At 44.3% G+C, this 23,754-nt stretch overlaps 1 protein-coding gene across 1 annotated transcript in view; it reads left to right on the top strand.

The window, feature by feature from the left end:
- Window positions 1-23,754, top strand: part of AGBL3 (AGBL carboxypeptidase 3) — a 687,703-nt gene that overhangs the window by 225,787 nt on the left and 438,162 nt on the right. The window contains exons 4-5 of the mRNA XM_086953007.1: window positions 5,643-5,825; window positions 22,988-23,095. Of these exons, the coding sequence (XP_086809133.1) occupies window positions 5,643-5,825; window positions 22,988-23,095 (291 nt within the window). The remainder of the gene's footprint in view (window positions 1-5,642; window positions 5,826-22,987; window positions 23,096-23,754) is intronic.

The following is a 23,754-nucleotide window of genomic DNA, read 5'->3' as shown; positions in this document are numbered from 1 at the left end:
CAGATGGGGTAAACATATCCAACTAGATGATAAGGTAGTCACACTTTACCAACATGCTCTCCCTTTCTTAGAGAACGTCTCCTGTTTTCAAGTGGTAAAACTTAGCCCACCACACCAAATTGCTTTAAAGAACATTCATCAAGACCTCCTTAGTAAAATAGCAACTTTCTTTTATACTACCGCCAATTCTAAGGCCCGCCCAATGCGCTCCAACCCATGGTTTTATTCTTCCTGTAGACAGGCGAAAAGTGCCCTTTCAAAACAGATAAAAAGTGGACCAAATACCAACCTCAGAACAGCAAGAATATTTTATAAGAACCTAATCGCCCAGGCCAAGCGAGATTGGGAGGATGACAAATGGGCGTCCATTAAATTTGCACTCGACAGCCGTGACTACAGGGCCTTTTGGAATCTAGTTAAAACGGGTAAGGTTGAGGGCTGTGATGCCATAGTGCCCAATTTAAGTGAAGAGGTTTGTAATTCTCACTTTAAAAATCTGTACTCCCAAACCAATAGGTCACTATCCACCGCCCTTTCCTCTACACCTAAGGGGACATCTTTCTCATCTGACCCCAGTAGTTTTAACTCGATAGCCCAGCCCTGTACTATGAAAGAAGTAGTTGCGGTTTTGAAGGGCATACCCCCAGGGAAAGCCTCGGGTTTGGATAGAATCCCGGGAGATCTGTATCGCATTGAACTAAAGGTATGGGCTCCCTACATTTGGGTGCTGTTCAATGCTATTCTTCAGGGTATGGAGGTACTGCACACGTGGCTAGCGGCAGAAATTATACCCATATTTAAAAAGGGCTCCCTTCTGGACCCGGCGAACTATCATCCGATCAGCTTAATTGAAATCCTTCAAAAACTGTTCGCCCGCTTCCTATAATCGAGGCTGCAGACTTGCATGGACGAGCATCAGATTCTTACTCCCCTACAGGCTGGTTTCCGTGCCAAGGTGTGCACCATCAAGCAACTTTTTAGACTTCAATTAATTCACTGGAAAGCTGTGGTTATGGAGGGGGGTAGTTTGTATTTGATATTCGTAGACTTAAGATCTGCATTCGATTTGGTCCAAAGAGATAAGCTCTGGGCCATATTGAAATATATGGGTATTCCTCTATATCTCTGCCACCTGCTTCAACGTTTGCACCAAGACACCTTTGCAAGGGTACGGTATGTGAAAAAGGGGGAACTTTCGGCACCATTCCCTGTGGAAAGGGGGGTCAGGCAAGGGCGTGTCCTGGCCCCCACCCTCTTTTCTCTCTTTCTTAATGGCCTGATTGCTGACCTTCTGGGCAAGAAAGCTCTAGATTCTCCTCGATTGGCAGACCGTAAGATTCCTCCTCTCATGTTCGCGGATGACACGCTCCTTTTGTCAAATTCACCCATGGGCATCCAGCAAACATTGGAACAATTCTGTCAATTTTGCAAAAATAGAAATTTAGAGATCAATCGTTCCAAAACTAAATACATGGTCTTTCGAGCCAGTACAGTAAACTGCCCCCAACATATAGATGGTATGGCCCTTGAGAGAACTTTAACATCTGACTATCTAGGGGTGACCCTGAATGACCAGATGGATTGGGGGACACATGTGGCCAAAGCCAACCTGAAGCTGGCACAAGCATCGGGGGGTATTCTCAAGGTTTATAACAACTGCTCCCAGAAAATCTTAGGTCCCCCGTTAGAAATTTATAAGTCCCAGCCATGGGGTTGAACTCTGGGGGCATGTTAGCGCTAATTCTCTCGCTTTGACTGAGAGAGACTTCTTCAGACGTCTTTTAAGACTCCCCCAGAGCACCCCTATCCTCCCATTTCGACTTGATCTGGGCACGGTCCCAATTTTGGATATATCTGCCAATCGCCCCCTTCTTCTCTGGAGATAGCTTTGGAGCACGCCTGAGCTCTCCAGTTATAGAGAGGAATTGAAGGACCTGTTATCTATATTGGGGTGGGGAAGATGAATGAAAGACATCTTATATTGCTCAACTTAGCCCAGCGGGCATCAAGGCGCCTAACAAAGAATAATTATAATATAGGAGCCAAGTGCCAGATTACAGATATGCCTCGGCGAAGAGCCACGACTTTAATGCTTTCCTGAAAAGCCAGATAGAGGGTTGTGCTTTCAGTTCAGGGGGGAGGGTGTTCCACAGCTTAGGGGCTAGGGAGTAAAAGGCCCTTCCTCCCCACCTGGCTGTGCAAACCCGAGGGACAAACAGAAGATTCTTGCTGGCGGAGCAAAGGTTTCTGCTGGGAGCGTATGGAACCAGCAGAGATTTTATGCCTTCAGAGCTTTCGCCAGACAGGGCCTCATTGACAAGGCACAGGATCTTAAAAGAGATCCCTTGGATCACGCATGTTAGAAACCTTTGCTACGCAATAGGGAGGGCAGATATCTGGCTTCTACCAGAACAGACATGTTCCCTTATTTAAAAAAATCCCTTGCATCTGCCCTTAAGGAATATCGCATGGCTAGCCTTTCAAGAGATGGCACACTAGGTGTATTGAGTTCTAGATTCTTGGAGGTAAAGTCCGTTTATCATTTTGAGCAGTTCCTTGACCAAATACAGCCTCTTTCGGCTAAGAAACTATGGGCGATATGTATCAAAATAGCATTTTGCGATTCTCAAATAGCGATTTTTTGCTAATCGCTATTTGAGAATCGCAAAATGGTATGTATGTAGAAATCAGCTTCTTTTTAGCGATTTCTTAAGATTCCTTAATTGCGATTAGCAAATTGCTAATCGCAATTAAGGAATAATTTCCCATTCATTTCTATGGGCCAGGAGGCCCATAGGAATGAAGGGGAAATTTGCGATTAGCAATTTGCTAATCGCAAATTGAGAATATTCGCAAGGGTGCAGGGGTGTCCAAAGGACACCCTGCTGCACCCCTGAAAATGACATGTGTGCGCATATGGCGCACATACATGCCCTAAGGGCTTGTATGAGCGTCACATGGCACCTTTTGTTTTTAAAACAATTGCTTTTTGAAAGGAATTCGCAACTTACCACCAACTTGAAGTTGGTGGTAATTTGCGATTCCTTAGGGACAATTAGCAATATTGTTTTGCATGATACATTGCATTTAAGGAATCGCACATTGTGCGGTTCCTTACATGCAATCGCAAAATAAGGAATCGCAAATTGTGCGATTCCTTATTTTGAACCACATTTGCTTCATACATACCATATTGAGAATTCGCATTCGCAAAGGCCGAAATATGGTGAATTTCGGCCATTGCGAATGCGAATTTCAATGATACATATGCCCCCATATCTGCAATTCAAACATGGAACACTCCCAGTTAGGGCCTACACTAACAAGTGGATTGGTGCACCTACCCCTGCTCAGGGTTGTCCAGGGTGCGACGCTAGTGTAGAGTCTGATTAGCATGATTTGCTATTCTGCCCTTTATATAAAAAGAAGATTGGGAGCGGGACTCCGCCCCCATCCAGGTACCCAACCTCAATTCTTTTTGCATAATGAAATGCCGCAAACTTCACCATGTTTTCCAGTTGTTTATTTTTATTAATGTAATCCAAAGTGAATGATTTTTTCAAATTTATCCATGTCACAAAAGGGACGCTTATGCCTTCACTATATTCTTAATGGAAATTTGGGTAAATAGCAACAACCGTATGTGTAACGATTAATGAATGTCACTGGGTCACACATAGAGTCTAACAGATGTATTTTTATTTATAGAATTTAACCCCTGACGAAGAGCCAGAGTAGAGGCTCGAAATGCATTGGGTGTTTCAGAACGACGCTCGTGAATTAACTTATGTTTACGGTTCATGGTGCAGGAGAAGGACTGGATTGGCATTCCTGTTCCATTAAGAATATAGTGAAGGCATAAGCGTCCCTTTTGTGACATAGATAAATTTGAAAAAATGATTAACTTTGGATTACATTAATAGAAATAAACAACTGGAAAACATGGTGAACTTTGCGGCATTTCATTATGCAAAAAGAATTGAGGCTGTGCACCTGGATGAGGGCGGAGTCCCGCTCCCAATCTTATTTCAATATTGCCTAGCGTGGTAAAGGGCTGACCACGTGTTCCGGGGAGCACGCGGATTGATGCAAAACATCAACACAAAAAAGGAATGAACTTAAACTGATTAAAGAAGGTGTGCACATCAACGCTTTTTCAAAATTGAATTCTTTATATAAAAAGGCCAGACTTAAATGGATTGTTCAATTATAAAAGAACCAGGGCCTTAGGAATTATCTGGAGGTGTATAGACTTCTAAAATACGATACATCCTTTCTGATGGCTTTTGTCACCTCCAGGTTTCTACTTTCTATGTGGTGTACTAGAAGTGCAAAGATTAAATCAATGGAAATAGGGAGATGTGTAGTATCTGTCTCTTCCTTACAGACTTGAAACGTGGGATGTCTATTGGTTCTATCTGATGGTTATAGTCCTAGCCTAAAATATTGTTATTACCTGATTATCTAAATGTACTGTTGTCGGTTTTTTTTAAAATTGATTTTAGGGCATTTTATCTGATGGTTTTAACTTTATATTTTAACTGTTCGAGACTTAATTGTGATATCTCATGTATCTAATGATGCTTTTTATTTCTGTTGGTCATGGAAAACCTTGAATATTGCTTTTATCGAAATTTTTGTATTGCTTTTTTGGCTGTAAGGCCTGTAATAAAGCTTATTTGACTGATTGATTTATCCATTATATTCAGATTAGCAGGGAGCCAAAAATCCCTGAGTAACTGAGATTAGCTGAGCAGTTCCAGGTTACATAATATGGTAGATATGAAAAAAGCTGTTATCCCCAACTAATTTAAGAATATATTTTAGGTTTAGCCATTTGTTTTTTAATGTTCAGAGATGGGAAAACCATCCAGTTGAGCCTGTGTTAGATGCATCAGTGAGATGAACTATGTTTGTGTAATTTAATTTCTGCATTGTCGGTTCTTTATTGATAGTCATAAATGTTAGACTCGTTCTCTGCTGTGTCCATGGACCCTGGAACACTACAAATCCAATATTTTCCCATATGGTTAAACACTGTGGGTGCCATTCTCCAGATGAAATGCATCACCCTTCGTAAAAGCCTATCCAAGGCAAAATGTTCTCCCAAATTGTGGACATTCATATTTTAAAATATTTCCTGAAAACGACATTGCAGCATTTGAAATGTAAACCCAGGCTAACAACTGTCTGTCATTGAGAAAAAGGTGTAGCCAGATAGGTTTTCATTATAATGGTTTGTAAAATAGATCGCTGTCCCCGGCTGGGGGCCTGGAGCGTCCATCTCCAATGATCCACCTTCCTGGTAGTTGCCTACCTATGTCAGTTCTTTTTTACAGCATGTGAGTGAAGGATCCCTGAATATAAATATATTGGACTAGTCAGCAAGGTGCTTACCTTAGTACAATGAATTAGGCCTCCTTTCCAGAGAAGAATCAAAGAGATGGGTTTCTTCATTTGGTTTTCAATAGAAACATAACGTAATCTTATACACCTTTGAAATTAAAGGTAATGAGTTTCTCATATCTTATTAATTTTATATGCAGCATTGAACACAAATCTATGCTAGACCAATAAAGGTCAAGACTGTTGCTCCCTGAACATATTTTTTTATTCTTTACTTTTTGTCATTTATATAATAGATGCCATTTGCGACCCATATAACCAACGGACAACACAGGTCATCTTTGAATATCACTCAGGGCGACAAGTTAGACGACTTCGAGAGCCACGCAGTCTATACGGAGTGTCTTCTATCAACTCGGTTCACACTGCCCGCTGGCCATATGAGTGTGAGGTGATAGAGGAGAGAATATGGCACATTGGTGAGTTCCAATCCCAGGTACATGTACAAAATAGTCCGGCAGATAGAAGGAACACTTTACATTTCTTGCTAAATGTCTTTTCTTGTAGGCCGTCCCAGGAGAAGGGCGAAATTCATGAGATAGAAACAATCCATTGGTTAGGGTAGGAGTGGCTCCTTTGAAAGCTAGCCTTAAATTGAAAGAAAGTGGGCAGCTGGTGTCAAAGGAGAGTGTTTGGCTCAGTGTTAAAACTACGCCCTATCTCAAAACAACCACAGTGGAACCGTAGAGTAATGGCTATGGGAATCCCCATCCATAGATTGAGCAAACATATATTTACATCCCAAATCAAAGCTTGCACCATGTGGCATCAGACCGAGAAACCAGGCGGGTTAATACTTGCATACAAATAAAAGAGACTGTAGTCACCATTGTAAGTTCTCTTCCATAAATTGGCTGCCATTAAGGGTGTGAGAAAAAGTTAATCTCAGATGTATTTTTTTGCAATCTTTTATGAATTTTAATTAGGATGGAAGTCACTGGCCTATTTGGCATTCACATTTTTTAATGTATCAGTGGTTTGCGAGGATTGTTGCAGTCGCAAACCATTAATCATTTACTGACTCCCTAGTTGGGGTAGTAACTGATTGGCAAACTTAAAACTGTTGTGGTTGTAGTGGTGCGACTTCGCCTTTGGGAATGGTGTCCAAGGCCTCAAGTTTAGGTGGGAAAGGAGGCACTGCTTGCTCTACCCGATATGTGCCGAAACGTGAACCTTTTTTTAAAAACATCCTTATATAGACACAGTCTGCTTTAAAAACATGAAAGTTCAACATGCATGCTGTACAATAAATATTTTGTTTGATTTAATAGACTAAACCTTTGCTCCATGTAAAAAAAAAAACTTAAGAATATGTGTACAGAGGGTACACATGATTCCTGACTAGCCTCGTATTTCACTAATATCATTGTATTCAGGGTGGGGGCAAGATTAATTCTCAGTCCATATTTAAAAACTCTTGCTTTTAATGAATATAATTTTAGAGCATGATGTGATAGTGCACTGCAATTTACAGACATTTTTCATTGAAATGGCCTCAAACGTTCCCACTGAAATGCAGTTTTACTGATAAAACTTTATAGCATATAAACAATAATGTGTGAAAATCAGGTTTCAGCAAATATTTATAATTTCCACAAGACCAAGTAAAGTATTCTGACTTGCCTTGATCAGATTAAAATGTTTGCATCTCACTTAAGAATTACAAAAAACTGCTTTCCTCACTTCTGAAATATATTTTGAAATACTTGTACAGTTCATTTACAAGTTATTAAATTGTTGTATGTCCAGCACGATTGTCAGATAATTCACTTTACAAAATCCTCTAACTTTGAAGTCAGAAAAAGGAAAGGAAGCAGCAATCTCCTGGATAAAATAAGCAGCACCTTGTAAAAATACATATGCTGACATTGACCCTTAACTTTGAACACACAGCAAAGACAAAAACAAGATTCAAAGGCATCTTTATTGCTCATTCACTTTTTGAATGAACAGAAAACGTGTTCTTTACAGCTGGAGCTCTCTCATCAGACAGGGCTAGTTGGCCCTAAAAATAGCTGCCCTGATAAAATCTGAATCACCATAGCGAGTGGTCGAGTAGATTTATTGAGGCCAGTAGAGTATGACTTACCCAGGTAAGACCAACTATGCGATTGTAGCTGCAGTAAATGTGCATGTAATTCAATCAATCAATCAGGGATTTGTGAACCGCACTACTCACCCATGAGGATCTCAAAGCGGGGGAAGGTGGGTTTGGCGCAGCTAAGGCTCCGATACCTCCTTCGCCTTCGGGCTCAGGTCGGCCCGACAGAAAGTTTCAGACACTCCGCCCTCCAGCCCGGCTAAGAAACATAAAGAGAAGCCTTCCAGCTTTGGCTCGAGCCAGCCCCATTCTGGTGTCGAACCAACACCTTCAGCACTGAAACAAAAGTCAAAGCATACACCGTCACCGAAGACTACACCTTCGGCACCGAAGACTTTGGAACTGAAGACCCCCGTACCTAAAGGGTCGGAGCTGAAATCCTCCACACCTACAGGTTCAGAACCAAAGGCATCCATGCTTAAAGGTTCAGAGCCGAAAATTTCCAGCACCAAAACAGTCGGAGCCGAAATCGGCAACACCGAAAGGCTTGGAGCCAAAGCCTACCAAGCACAAAGACTCTCAGCCAAAACCTTCCACACCAAAAGGGTCGGAGCTGAAACTTCAGCACCGTAATTGGCACATAAAGAAAAGGACACTCCAGCCAAAGAGCCTCGGTCCGATGAACCACCTTTGGATCCTAAACAAAAAAGACTTGTCATTAACCCTCAAACAGGTCCTATTCATGCCACTCTTCCCAAGAAATGGAAGATTGATCTCTCAGAGGATCCCTATACCTCTAACCCTTCTCCACCTTACATTCCACCACCTTCTCCATCCTCCTAATCCTAACTTGCTTATCTCACCTGCAAATTCACCACCACCTCCTCTTTCACCTACCACACAGGAATATGATTATGGAGATGGGGATGGAGATACAGATGGAGAACAGAACATACCACAAGATCATATTATACCACAAGACACTGACCCTTGGGAAAATTATGACAAGGAACCAGATATAGATAACAACCCTGACCTGTATCCCTCTAAACCCTCTCCACCTGACAATAACGTTGGTTACGTCCAGCACATTTATAGAGCTGCCCTATATCACTGGGCCGAACTCCATAAAGAGCCTTTGGATGAGGACTTCCCTGTTAAAACACTGACCTATTCACAAAAATCTACTCATACTTTACCCATTTTAAAAGACCTGTTAAAGCACACAGATGAGGTATTCCAAGACCCAGTTAGAGCAAGAATACTCACACCCAGAGTAGACAAGAAATATAAGCCTGCTCCTACTGATCCTGCTTACATCAAAGGTTAGTTGCCTTTGTACTCTCTTGTAGTCTCTAACACTCGCAAGAGAGCTAACTCTCAGACCACAGGTGAGGCATCCGACCTCCTGACAAGGAGTACAAACTCATTGATGCCTCAGGCAAGAGAGTAGCTACACAGGCTGCCGTATTACAACACTTAGGCTGTACTAGCATGCTATGATAGGGCTCATTACGATGAGTTAGAACAACTAATGCAACACTTACCTGATCAGTACAAATCAAAGGCTAATTACCTAATCCAGGAAGGCAAACTCATCACTAACACTTCCATTAAATGTGCACTAGATGCAGCAGACACAGCAGCTCGTGCAGTAAATACTAGTGTGATACAGCGAAGAAACGCATGGCTTAGGATCTCAGAATTTAGACAAGAGGTACAATCCTCCATACTTAATTAACCCTTTGATAAAGAACAGCTTTTCAGACCAGCTGTAGATATCTCGCTCGAAAAAATGAAAAAAGACACTGAGGTTGCAAAATCTACGGGGGCTTTACAGTTACCTACGAACAGGGGTTCCTTTCGCCGCTCCTTTTACAGGGGTGGCTCAAATACAGCGTTCACAGAGATTCCCTCTTCCTCTTTCAAAGGGAATAATCAATCCAACTCCCCCAGAGGTTATTTTTGAGGAAATTATAGAGGAAACAATAATAAGGGAAGAGGCAAGGGCAACTCCAGCCGCACTTCCCCCGCAAACAAACAGTGACTTCCCTCCGCTGCCCCCATCCTTCCACAACTGTCGAGAGTCTTCTCTCACAATTCCTGCCTGTCTGGAACTTAATCACCTCAGACAAGTATGGTTACTGCCTGGAGCTTACAAGCACTGCCACAACTATTCTTCCAAAACCACGTACAATGTCACCAGAACATCTCACCCTCCTAAAATAAGAGGTTCTCTCTCTATTGGAGAAACATGCAATCAAACCAGTTCCATTTAGCATCAAGGGGCAGGATAATACTCCATGTACTTCCTAATTCCCAAAAAAGACTACTCTCTCAGGCCTATATTAGACCTCAGACAGCTAAATCTCTACATTCAATCAGACCACTTCCACATGGTTATACTCCAACAGGTGCTACCACTACTCAAACAGGGCGACATTCTATCCACTCTGGATTTAAAGGATGCCTACTTTCATATTCCCATTCACCCGGCTCACAGAAAATATCTCCGGTTCAAGGTGGATAGAAAACATTACCAATTCAAAGTTCTCCCGTTGTCTGACAGTAGTTGCAGTTCATTTAAGAACACAACACATTCACGTCTTCCCTTACCTGGACTAGTGGCTAATAAAAGCCGGATCACACCATAACTGCATACAGCATACTCACAAAACAGTTCAGCTGCTTCACGACTTAGGATTCACTGTAAACCTCACCAAGTCTCACGTCCAGCCATCCAACATGCAACAATACCTAGGAACCATCATAGACACTTGCAAAGCTCTAGCATACCCCAACCCAGTCAGGATATGCAACATGGAAATTCTGATATCCCAATTTCATCCTCAACACTCATTACCAGCCCAAGTGTTTATGCAATTAATAGGCATGATGGCCTCTTGCATTGTCATCGTTCTTTATGCAAGACTTCAAATGCGTCCCCTCTAGGAATGCTTAGCACCCCAGTAGAACCAGGCTCAAGGTCAGTGTTAGAAAGTGGTTTTGACACTCTGAGCCATCCCGTATTTTTCGTTTTTTGAACACCTAATTGTTGAGCTTTAACTGTGGGGGAGCCTCATAAGTTGGGACTCGCCCAAAGTGAACTCATGATGAAAGAGACTGCATTTGGATTTTAATTGTGTTCCCCTGGCTTGACTAGGCCGCTGTGCTGCAGCTGGAGTAAGGGACAATGGGCTGGTTACATGCAGACACGTGTACATGCGTGTACACATGTGTACGGGCTGCACAGGGGAGATTCCTGGCGTGCCCAGCCCAGGAGCAGATACAAAGGGAATGGTGTGGCATGACCTATGCAGAATTGGGTGGTGACGTGGAATAGGCTTTATATAGTGGGAAGAAACATGCCAGGGAAAGTCAGTGTGGTTTACTGTTTTTCACTTCATTATTCTCCGATGGGGATGTGAAGCCCATGGGCTAGTTTCACTTTCCTAAGGCCTACAAACTCCAGACACGCACTAAAGTCCACTGTAACTTGTGTGAGAAGAAGTATTCTGCAGAGTCCAAAGTCATATTTGTACTGCTTTTGTTCATCCAGAAATGTTATATTTCTCTGAGTCAGCTCATGACCAGGGCCTGGCTGGGGGCTGACCCTGCCAGGCTGAATGAATGACCTACCTCTCCAAGCTGTAGCCTTTGAGGCCCGGCCCAGCACAACAAGCATTCTTAGGGCGAGGGCCTCAACTCCAAGAAGAGAAGATAGGTGGAGCTACAGGCTCATCCATCAGTAGCTGACAACTGGTGCCAGGCACCAGGCTGCACTGGAGAAAAGGCAGCGAGGGGTGAAGGGGCTCTCAGAGACCATATGACATGAGACCCCTGGACGACGCCATTTTGAACAAATCCAGAGGCCTGGGCAGGAAGGAGGGAGCAGGGGCAGAGAAGTGATGTGTCGCTGTGTGATAGGGCAAACAGAGACTACCTGCCAACCTCCTCCCCAATTCTTTAAAATAGCTTGTACATGAAGAGGAGCTCTCTTTCTGGGGTGTGCTCTGCTGAGGAAGATTTGTGCTGGAGCCTTGCGCCATGGGCAACTGGAAAGAAGAACCTCCAGACTGGCCCAGGACCTTGCCTGGCGCCACAGGTGAAGACCAGGACCAGTGAGCAGAAGCCTGGGCCTCTGCCAGGGAGAAGAGAGGCCCAGGAGGAGAGCCAGGCGAAAGGCTGGCGCAGGGAGCCCGGAAAAACAGCTTCCTGCTGAAGTTCACCCTCTTGGAGGCGAGGAGGGTGGCCTAAAGTGCTCCAGGTGGGTAGAGCGGGCCATCAGGAGGGAGAGGAGGCCAGAATGGTACAGATCAGACCCCTGGGGGCTGAGATATGCCCCCAGAAGGTAGGTGACCTTTGTCCTCTGGCTGGACCGATGACGAAGCATGTGGGGCTCTGCCCCCAGTCTCCAAGATGCCCCCGGGGTGGGTCAGGCCACGTCGAGGCGTGCCGTCGCGCTCCCAGTGAAGGTGATGAAAAGGGGCCCAGGATCCGAACTCCGGGCCCGCTAAAGACGGTGGGGTGCCGTCGCGTCCCCACGAAGTGTAAGTCGGGGAGCGCCGTCACTCTCCCCGTGAAGAGACCCCCGCAGGGTAGAAGGAGCCCACCCTGGCCCCTGCTGAAAAGGAAGCCGTTGAGCGCTGTTGCGCTCGCCATGAAGATTTCCAGGGGGAGGGGCCCGAAATCCCAACTCTGGGCCCCGTGTAAGGAGGAGGCGGGGAGCGCCATTGCAGCCCCCGCAAGAAAGCCTGTAAGGGGCCTGGGACCCCAACTCCGGGCTCCGATGTCCAGAAACCAAGCCGGGGAGCGCTGTCGCGCTCCCCGTGATAGATGTGCAAGCGGGGTGCCAGCAGCCTACGCTGGCCCCAAGGAAGAGCAGAGGTCGGAAAGCGCCATCACGCTCCCAGGAAGGAGTGTCTTGGGGCCCAGGACCCCATCTCTGGGCCCGACGCGAAAAGAAATCGGGGACGCCATTGCGCTCCCCGTGAAGATGTTACGGTCCGGGACCCCATCTCCGGGCCTCGAAGCGGTGGCAGAGGCGGGGGGAGTGCAGCCGCACTCCCTCGCAGCAGCGGGAAGGTGGGGGTGGGTGGCGCCGCACTCCCCTGAAGACCCACCGGGCAGAGGAAAAGGCTAGTGTCAGCCCGCCGGAGCGGACAGACCAAAAGAGCAGCGCTGGCTCCCGCAACCGCACACGAGGGTGCGGACCGGGACGGGAGCCAGCTGGAGTAGCCGGGGGTGGCTTCCCAGGCTGCACTCTCCTAGCCAGATGCTGGGAATGCGGGGTGCCCGGGTGGGACCGGGCCCTCGTGAACAGGAGCAAGAGGCCGCTGAAGCAGCCGGGGGTGGGCTCCCCAAGCTGACGCACTCACATAGGGGACCTGGTCCCCCAACAACCCCGGAGATGTGTGGGGCTTGGGTTGGACCGGGCCCGCAAAGGAAATCGGCAGCATCATGAGAGCGCCGAAGATTGAAGCGCCGCTCTCCCCAAGCAGCGGGGGAGCCACTGCTATGTTATGCATGGAGCCGGGAAGCAGTGCCCATAATGCATTGCAGAGCCTAAACAGGCCTTTATGGAAATGGCCGTTTTTCAGCTTGTGGTGGCCCCAGGAGGGCGGAGTCGCCGCCAACTGCATGTAAAGATGCAGGGGGGGCTGCTGGAGCAACGCAGTCTCCCCCAGCATGAAGAGGAACAGTCCCCCCCCCTAAGTCTCAAGGGACTAACTCCTCAAGGGGTCAGCTAGCATTTACTCACCTCCTGGGCTGGAACTTTTGTTCTACAGCTGGGGGTGTATTCAGGAGTGCATCAAGGTGTGAAGTGCTGAGTTGGGGATGTCTTGAGACGGGCGTCCCCTGGAGGTGAAGAGGTGTAATTGCACCAGAAATGCATTTACTAACGTATTTCTTTTAGAGGGACTGAGAGTCACGTGTGTTATGTGAAGTACCTGTGTAAGGTGATGTCATAAGCCAAATGGGGTTATGTTGCTAGACATTCCTGCTAGGGTGTCTGGATGTTTATGCTTAATCCTGTGATTTCATCCATGATGCCTTTTAGAGGTTATAATTGCAATGCATTATAAATGTTATCGAGTCTAATAAGTGCCTCATTTTAAAGGGATGTCTAAACATGTATTCTTGCTGCTGCGTTGGGTGAAGAAGAACCCAGACTGTTAGCACCTAAGATGTAAAGGGGTACACTTCATAGGATGCTCAGTCAGGGTTACGTGTCACCAGGGTAGGTGTGCCTATTTTAAATGCTGGTTGACATAATGGGGTGGGTCGCCACTGGGATGCTGCCAGTGCGCAGAGCCCTCGCCCCAGGTTATGTCCAACTCGATGCATTAGGGGGCAAGATGATGTGCATACTTGGGAGTGGTGGTACTAGACCCCACCCCCCCTGCTTGAGTGGTGGAGATGTTATGCAATGTCACAAAGTAATTCCAACAGCTTGTTGTATGGTATTAAATAGTGTGTGTGTTTAATAAATGTACTCTTACTTTTATAAAGCAAAGTACAGACTGGACAATCAATTATTGAGTGTTATTTCTGCTTACTTGTAAATGGGGATTACTAGCCCACACCACCTCCCTTGAGTAAACCTTAGACTGGTCTGCAATGCTACCCTCTGAGAGTCAGGGTGTTTTATTCCCAGTGAAGGACAAATGTGACATGTTATTTGTGCAGGCCTCACAGATACTGCCTCATTTTCCAACAGTCAGTTAACAGATCTGGTGTTGGTGGACGGCCGCACCCATCGCTCTCTGCATTGTAGATGCAGGAGGCTGCGCGGTGGTGGTCCTTTTGGACCTCAGCGCAGCCTTCGACACGGTCAACCACTCTTTGCTGATCCGCCGTCTATATGGAGGCTGGTAACTCCGGGATGGCTACAATCCTTCCTAACAGAAAGAACATTTTCTGTTTTCGAAGGGGATGTTACATCAAGACAGCTCCCCCTACATTACGGCGTTCCCCAGGGATCTTCACTAAGTCCCACCTTATTTAATATCTATATGAGGCCTTTGGCCGAGGTGGTGCTTCCCTGGGGAATTAAATTGGTCACATACGCCGATGACACTCAGTTAGTGGTCTCTCTAACTAGATCTGAGGCTGGGACTTTTGAACCAAACAATCTGTCCCCCTGTCTCACAAGGGTTTGTGAGTGGATGGAAGCCTCATTTCTGAAATTGAATGGAACAAAAACTGAGATCATGATCATGGGGTACAAGGCCCCCATGAACCTCGATCCATGGTGGCCGAGCTGTCTGGGTCCCCCCCCGGTCCCCAAAAAACAAATCAAGAGTCTGGGAGTCTGGCTTGACCCCTCTCTCGGATTTCAAGTGCAAGCAAGGAAGGTTGCCGCAACATGTTTTGGCCTGATCAAGGTACTAAGGAAGGTTTTAAACCTCCTCCCACCGGATACCAGACGGCTCATGGTCCAGTCCCTGATCCTCTCGTGACTGGACTATTCTAACGCACTCTAACTTGGAGCTCCGATGGGCACTATCAAAATTCTGCAGTCAGTTCAGAACTGCGCTGCCCGACTATTAGTCAAAGTTCCTAGACACAGCTCGGTTAAGCATGCTCTGTGTGCTCTACACTGGCTCCCGATTCAGGAGAGGATAGGATTTAAGGCCATGTGCCTGGTCCACAAATCTATCACAAATAATGGACCTGCTATCTTGTGCCCACTCTTATGTCCATATCGACCCTCTAGAGCCCTTAGGTCGAGTGAACCTAATCTTTTGACAGTCCCAAGGATCAAAAGATACCGAATGGGGGGACGGCTGTTCTCCCTGCACACTGCTAAATTCTGGAACAATCTACCTGAGAGCATCTGACTTCAACCAAACCACCTGGTGTTTCGAAGACAACTCAAGACCTTCCTTTTCCGATGAGTGGTGGTGATTTGCCCGGGGTCAAAGCGCTGGGATGCCTTAGGGTAGCCATGCGCTATACCAAGTGTACAGTTCATTCATTCATTCATTCATTCATTCATTGGTGGAATACAAAAAACCTTTCCAAGGGGGGGCATTCGTTGACCCAGTTCCACAAATAATGCTAACTGGCTGGGGAGCTCATCTTCAAAAACTTACCATTCAGGGCATGTGGACCCTAAAACAAAAACAACTCCACATAAACCACTTGGAGCTACTAGGAATTTTCCTAGCTTTGAAAGCATTTCAACTGCATCAAATAGGCAAAGCTGTCCTAGTTCGTACAGACAACATGACAGCAATGTACTACATGCAAAAACAGGGGGGGGGGCACACTCTCTGCAGCTTTCACAACTAGCTCAAAGCATATGGAGATGGGCAATTCCTCAAAAAATATATCTCCTTGCAGAACTCCACCCAGGAGTAGACCACCAGATTACAGATTTGCTCAGTCGCCAAAAAAAACAGATTCACGAAGCGGAACTACATCCTCAAGTTCTCTTCCCATTCTTCCAGATGTAGGGCTACCCAGAAATAGATCTCTTCGCCACACCTCCACACAAAATGCCCAAGCTTCGTCTCCAGATATCCTCACCCATCGTCCGAAGGCAATGCGCTATGGATGAATTGGTAAGGAAAATTTGCTTATGCTTTTCCACCTCTCCCGCTAATTCCATTAGTGGTTCGCAAGCTCAAACAACATTCCCTGACAATGATTCTAGTTGCTCCAACATCGGTTGACAACCTTGGTTCATAACCCTGTTGGAACTATCAGTAGTTCCTCACCAACAATTACACCTCTCCCTCAAGCTTCTCACTCAGAACCATGGAGAGATAAGACATCTAGATCCCAGTCAACTCAACGTTGCGATCTGGCATCTGAAATCTTAGAGTTTGGCCACCTCAAACTTCCGCCAGACTGTATGTATGTCATTAAAGATGCTATACATCCTGCCACAAGAGCATGCTATGCAGCTAAGCGGAAATGGTTTGCAATTTACTGTACAAACAATCAAATCAATTAACTAGATGCTTCAATCTAAAACATAATTTGTTATCTATTCCACCTACAGCATTCCAATTTGGCGTATACACCCATACGCTTACATCTTGCTGCAATAGCTGCTTACCTACAAAACCGACAACATTTGTCTTTGTTTCAAGTGCCCGCTATCAAAGCTTTTATGGAAGGACTCAAAACAATCATTCCTCCTAGGCTTCCACCTTCCCCAGTGTGGAATCTTAATATAGTTCTTACAAGACTAATGGGTCCACCATTTGACCTTTTGCACAAATGTGACCTACGATTTCTCAACTGGAAAGTAGCCTTCCTTATCGCCTTCACATCTCTTAGAAGAGTTGGTGAGCTTCAGGCACTAACCATACAAGAACCATTTTTGCAAATACACCAAAACAAAGTGGTTCTTAGGACTAATGCCACATTTTTACCCAAAGTAATCTCTGCCTTCCATATCAACCAGTCTGTTGAGTTTCCAGTGTTCTTCCCTCAACCAGACTCAGCGGCAGAGCGTGCTCTTTACACATTAGATGTCAAAAGAGCCATACTATATTATATTGAGAGAACAAACCCCTTTAGGAAAACAAAACAACTTTTTCTTGCTTTTGCACCACCGCATAAAGGCAATCCCATTTCAAAAGCAGGTATTGCACGGTGGATAGTTAAGTGCATTCAAACATGCTACATTAAAGCTAAACGCACATTAACAATACCCCTTAGAACGCACTCTACACACATACTGGGGGCTTCTATGGCATTCTTAGGGAATATACCATTAGATGACATCTGCAAGGCTGCAACATGGTTTACACCACACACATTCACAAAGCACTATTGTGTAGATGTGTTAGCAAAACAACAAGCTAATGTGGGCCAGGCTGTTTTAAGAAGACTATTTCAAACCACTGCAACAGCTACAAGTTATCTACCGCTTGGGAAATAACTGCTGTATAGTCTATGCTAAAGCATATGATCCACGGCTCATATGCCTCGAATGAAAAATGCTACTTACCACAGTATTCATCTGTTCTTGGCATATAGAGCTGTAGATTCATATGCACCCACCCACCGCCCCGGGAACCTTTATCAGTTGCAGTATTATTTTACTTAGATGCATTATACATGGACATCTCTTTACTACTCTTACTAACTCCATCATCAGCCTTATGGCAAAAACAATCTGGGGATGATATTGATGCCCATGCACACTATCACCGAAATGAGGAGTCGCCTACCTTGTGACTGGGAAGACTTCTTTGAAGAAAAACAAAGTGCAAACATCCTGACCCAACACCAGGTGGCGATCTACAGCTCTATGGGGCTGATTCACAGAACTAATCTGAGACAAACTCCTAAACTTACTACTTTTGGTATTCACAGAAGACACGATTTTTGGTTTTCACAGAATGCACTTACGACTCCCAACTTTACGTTTGCACTCGGGCTGGAATTTCCGCACCCAGACCGTACTCTCCTCACCCGGAGCGTACTCTCCGCACACGGACCATACTCTCCGGCTTGAGCCGTAATCTCCGGCTGTGGCCAGATAAAGTGTAATCAATGGGCCGGATTGCAATTTTTACAAAAAAGAACATTAGGGATGCATGATAAATGGTAGGGGAGGCCATGAAAAACAGGTTGGGCAAGGAAATAGAGTACGGCCAGACATTACATCATAACCCAGAAAGGTTTTCTCCTGAGAAGATTGGCAGTGATGCCAGGCTAGGTGTCTGGAGTAGCCATTACCTTTCCTATTCTGTTAATGGCATTGCAAGGCTTGGAACAATCATCACAAAAATCATTCTGTGCCATGTCTATCTTTAAATAGGCTGAAAAAAACGAATTTACCTTTTCTTCAAAAGGTCTAGAAAGAGACTTGGTATTTAAACAGATATTTGTCTGTACACTCCCCTCTCTTAATGAGGTTTGAGTCCAGTATGGCTCCTACTTTATTCTATGTGAAGAATTTAAATCCAGAGGCCCCATTAGCCTACTAGCTTTAACCTACATATTTACCACAATCCCTAAATACATCCAAGATAACTGATGGCCCACACAAAGAAGAGCAAAGGAATGTGAAGCCATGACAGTGAGATTAAAAAGTGCTTGTGAGAAAAATATATATGGTTATGTTATGTTATGTTATGTTATGTTATGTTATGGCTATTTGTAGAGCGCAACTGCTACCCGAAGGTGTCCTGGCGTTGTATGAAATCCTGCTACGGTTTGTAGGTGGTAAACCTAACTCTGGCAGTTAATTGCTGAAGAGCCATGTTTTTAAAGCTTTTCTAAAGGCCTGTAGATTAGTCATATTCCTAAAGTAGACTGGAAGGCCATTCCATGCCTTGGCCGCATTGGTTACAAAACTTCTGCCTCCCAGATGGCTTTTTTTGCCTTTTGCACCGTTGCCAGTTTCCCACGAGATGATCTTAATGTTCTGTTCGGAGTATACCAGCGTATTCGTTGTTGCAGGTAGTCTGGCCCATTACCATGGAGGGCCTTAAAGACCAAGCATAGTGTTTTGAAGCGAGTGCGCTTCCTGACAGGTAACCAGTGAAGTTTCCTTTTCACGGCCGAGATAGAGGCATATTTAGGGGTACCGGTCAGGAGGGGAAACATCCTTTACAACGCAACTTTTACAACGCACTACCATTACGACGCAACTTTTACAACGCAAGTCATTACAACGATTTGCGCTGGAGGGCGCTCTAGGATAGAGAATAGTTTAATTACTATCCAATACCTTCCCTACTATCCACAGGTACTGGAGTTGTAATAGTAATTTAAACTATTCACTACCAGCGCCCCCCCAACGCAACTTGTTGTAACGACTTGCGTTGTAAAAGTTGCGTCGCAATGGCATGCGTTGTAAAAGCATGCATTGTAATGACATACATCCGGTCAGGAGTCTTGCTGCTGCATTCTGCAGGATCTGCAGTTTATTAAGCAGGCCTTCCTGAATGCTGAAATAGAGACTGTTGCAGTAGTCCAGCCTGGACATTGTTAACGCAGTTATAACCGTTTTGTGAGAGTCTTTGGGGAGGAGTGGTAGTATTTTCCTACAGGATCTTAGGATGTATGAGGTACTTGAACCCACATTGTTCACCTTGTCCTTGAAACTGAGATTGTTATCAATCCATAGTCCTAGGTTTTTCACTTTCCTACTGGGAGTGGGAAGGGGGCCCAAGGTGTCCGGCCAACATTCCCGGGACCAGAAGTTGGCGTTGTTACCGAAGAGCACAACCTCAGTTTTTCCGGAGTTGAGCTTTAGGCCGTTTTGATTCATCCATACCTCAACGGCTTTCATATAGTCCTGGAGCCGGGTCGCTGTACCCTGATTCCCCTCCGGCCGAATAGACACCACTGTGTGGTTGTCATCCGCATAGGAGGTCAAATTGAAACCAAAGGTTTCAATGAGTGGCGCCAGAGAGGGCATGTATATATTAAAAAGGGACGGACTTAAATATGACCCTTGCGGCACTCCACAGGGTAATGAGAATGAATCAGCTTTGTATTCACCCAGAAGAACTGTTTGCGTTCTGTTGGAGAGAAATGAGTGGAGAAGTTTCCATGCAGAACCCTGGACTTCAATCTCATGTAAACGGTCCATCAGCAAAGCATGATGGACCGTAGCAAAGGCTGCTGAGAGGTCCGGCATTATCAAAGCAGCTTTTCCTCCCTGATCTAAAATCGTCCTGATCTCCTCTGTGGATTTGAGTCTGTGCTATGCACCTCACTGAAGCCTTACAGAGTGGGGTCTAACGCTTGTGTTTCCTGCAAGAACACCTTAAGTTGAGTGTTTAGGTTGCTCTCAATGATTTTTGCTGGTAGCGGTAATCTGGATATGGGCCTAAAGTTGTTAGGGTCTTTTGCATCCAAGATAGTTTTTTTAGTAGGGGCAGAATGGATGCCTGTTTCCTGTCTTAGGGAAATAACCCTCAGCATACATTGAGTTTATGATGGGAGTCAAATAGCGAGCAACTGGATCTGCTGCCAATTTTACAATAGCTGCCGGGCATGAATCATTTGGGGAACCTGATTTTATTTTTGTGAGCAGCTTGAAAGTATCTGTTGGGGTTAAAGGGGCACATTTATTCAGTACTAAGATCTCATTAGCATTTATCTTGTTGCAGTATTTGTGGACTGTGGTCTCTTTAGTAAGGGCGTCTGAGAACATTGGGAATATGGTGACAAAAACAGTTACAGAACATCCTCTTAACTCAAGAGGAAAGAGTGAAGCTGGTTCAAAAGTGAGAGCCCTGTCCCCAAAGTAAAACTGAACTGTTGACAACAAAAAGAGAGCTGAGAGAGACTTTAGAGCTCAAGCAATATACATTCAGAGACTCCACAAGTTGGGAAAACCTGTCCTGGCTATTAAAAAGAGAGAAACCATCTCTATTTATATTAGCCTTGAATAACCAAATAACACAGGTTGAAACCTTGAGAATCTATCTGGTCAAACTTTATTAATGACCAGGCCATGAGAACCAAGCCTCAATTGAGAATATTTAGCGAGAAATAGACCTCCAGAAAGAGGAAATACGCAAAAATGTACATACTTTGTGATACAAGTGAAGCATACCTTTGAAATTCTGTTCTCTTAATGTGGGCAGAGTCAAACAGTTTCTGGAATTCACTCCCACTGTCATTAATGGGGTGCATTTCCTTAGCTAAAATTGTGTTTTGGGCCTGGTGTTTGAATATGTTACAGAATGCTTTGTTTTGTATCCTGACATAGACATTAGGGAGCTAGAGAAACTCTTGGTAATCCTGGTTTGGGCAAGGAAATGGAGTAGAAGTATATTTGATGTGGTGAAGCTGCATTGGGACAGCAGATTACTTGGGCTTCTTGTCCTAGAGGTCTACTATCTAGCAAGTCAACTCTAGCATGCCGTTAAATGGTGTACGATGGAGGATACTGGGAGAAAATATTCCTAAATTGATCCTTAGAAGATTAACCCTTTATAGTACTCCTTGAGCGTTTCATTACCTGTATTTGAAATGCCATACTGGGATCACCTAGGAAAAAGCAGTTAAGAGGGTTGCTCAGTGACTCCCCGAGGGAACTGGTGCCTTGGTAGCTTCAACCTTTCAGATCTGTAAACCATGGCATAACCTTGACTTGATGGAGATAATGTGATTGTAACACTTGGAGAGATTTATACCTAGGGTTGGCCTTCATCATCTTCAGCAAGGGGATTGCAAGAAAAATATGGATGGGTTTACCCTAACATTCCTGTAGCTTCTCAGAAACAGAAGACCCTGTTGAGCCTTGGACAGGGGCATGCTGATTTTGATAATCCAGGGGACTTTAAGCAGGCTGACAAAAGTACCAATAAAGGCAAGGCTGGAACAGGAGGAAGACATAAATAACTCTTACAGAACCAGAGTGGAAAAGGGCATGTTCTCAAGTAAGTAGGTAAGAGGCATTGAGCAATGCTAGATTTAAAGTAGAGTTACGTTATAAATGTATGTTAACTTTTTACATTGCAATTAATGCTATTCTAAAGCAAGAAAATATATCCAGAAAGGTCATCTTTTCTAAGATATGATAAAAAAGAAGTTTCATTTATACATGTGTCATGGTCGTGCAATGTGTTGGTCAACTATTGAGAACACATAGTGATGAGAGTGCACCTAGTAACAGCCATACATCCAGAACCTTCAGCCAAACAGTGTCTATTAATTATAATTCCAAACCCAAAAAGTATTAAATAAGGATGTATTTACGATACTGGAACTGTTATTGCTGACCCACTGGATAGCCATTTACGGCCTCACCCAGAAGGTTCCGTGAGGAAAGCATGGGAAAAAGTCATCGTAGAACAGACCATGACTGAAGAGATACATATGAGAACTGTCAGAAGGGATTAGAGAGCAGAGCAGCAGATTTAGTTTCTAAACAGATATGCTTAATGAGTTAGTCAGGACGCTACAGGCTGAAGGATCTCAAAAGTCTTGATTCAGGTTCAGAAACGGATATGATTGGTACAAATGCACGATACGATGAGACTCAAACAAATTGTTATTTCCTTGTTTGCAATAGGAATAGTACATCAAGCCCTAAGTACTCCCCTTTTTAAATTGAAGAGCCCTTCTTTTTGAGCAGTGTATAAATATAAGAGAGAGTCCGGTCTTAATCTCTTATAAGTGTTGCAGTATTTCTCGTATGAATAATATTACTTTTAGAACAACTTTTCTTTTTTCCCTCCAAAGTGCTTTTTGAGATTCATGTAAATCAAATGATTTCCTAGTCAGCCTATCTAATCAAACCTCAATGTACTTTTTATCATCCTTACATTTATTTTGTGAATATATTCAAAAACGTGTCTTCCTCTTTAATTTATCATTTCCATTTTGATTTGTCATTGACTTATAAAAACAAATAAGTTTGTTATGTATAAGAGAACCATCCCTTAGTAAAGAGCTTCCATTATTCATGAACATGGACTAAAATTGTCCTTGTTAATGAAATTGACGAAGACCGAGGGTTAATATATTTTTCTTGTGTCCCATGTAAAAGTGATTGGCTTAAGATAGGGACCCACTGTTGTTACGTGGTTTATTCTCTTTTCTTTTCAGAGTACAGTCCTCCTGTTCCTGAGCCCCTTTACCGCCCAACAGGCCTGGAGCAGGAGCCCTCTTACGTGGATTCTTCTCTCGGTCAAGTTGTCTACCTGATGAATGAAGGTGGGTTCTTTCAATTAATCGTCACTAGAGAAAGGGTAGAGTCTACTTTTGGCATATGTATTAGCTCTGTCCAACAGTTGTAAAACATATTTTTGATTTCACATATAACACATTTCAGTAAATCAGAGCATCGTAGCTTCATCAAACAGAAGTACATTTGGATATACTTATTGTTGATCATGCAAGATTGAGTAAAGAGAGCAATACAATCTATATCACTAGATAGTTAATTTCAAACATGGCAATTTATATACCCACACAGGTGCCCTGATAGTTGTGATACTACAGTGCCTCTCATATTGGTAGAAAAGGAGAAAGAAGTTGCTGGTCTGGGGTAGCCAAACATAACGGGGAAGACAGGTTATGTAAGTCTCTTGTATGTTCCTAATGGTGCAGAAATGACATCCTGATAAAGAACACGGTTTGCACATATTAACATCCACAACCTATATACAAGGCTTGCAAATTATGTATGTTGTAGAGGGCAAGCTTTTTCAGGGATACTAAGAAATTTGTTTGTCAAGTACAATTTAAATACCAAGCATATATAAACAAAATAATGATTTGAGGGGACACTAGAAGCATTTGTCAGTATACGAGTGCACTCATAAGCCATTAATCTGCAATTAGAGACATGTTATGAGGAACGATTCACTACA

Source organism: Lissotriton vulgaris, chromosome 1_2 (genome assembly GCF_964263255.1).
Source record: "Lissotriton vulgaris chromosome 1_2, aLisVul1.2, whole genome shotgun sequence".
NCBI classification, from domain to species: Eukaryota; Metazoa; Chordata; class Amphibia; order Caudata; family Salamandridae; genus Lissotriton; species Lissotriton vulgaris.
The sequence above is the reverse complement of the archived record's forward strand: the minus strand, read 5'-3'. Positions and strand labels throughout refer to the sequence as shown.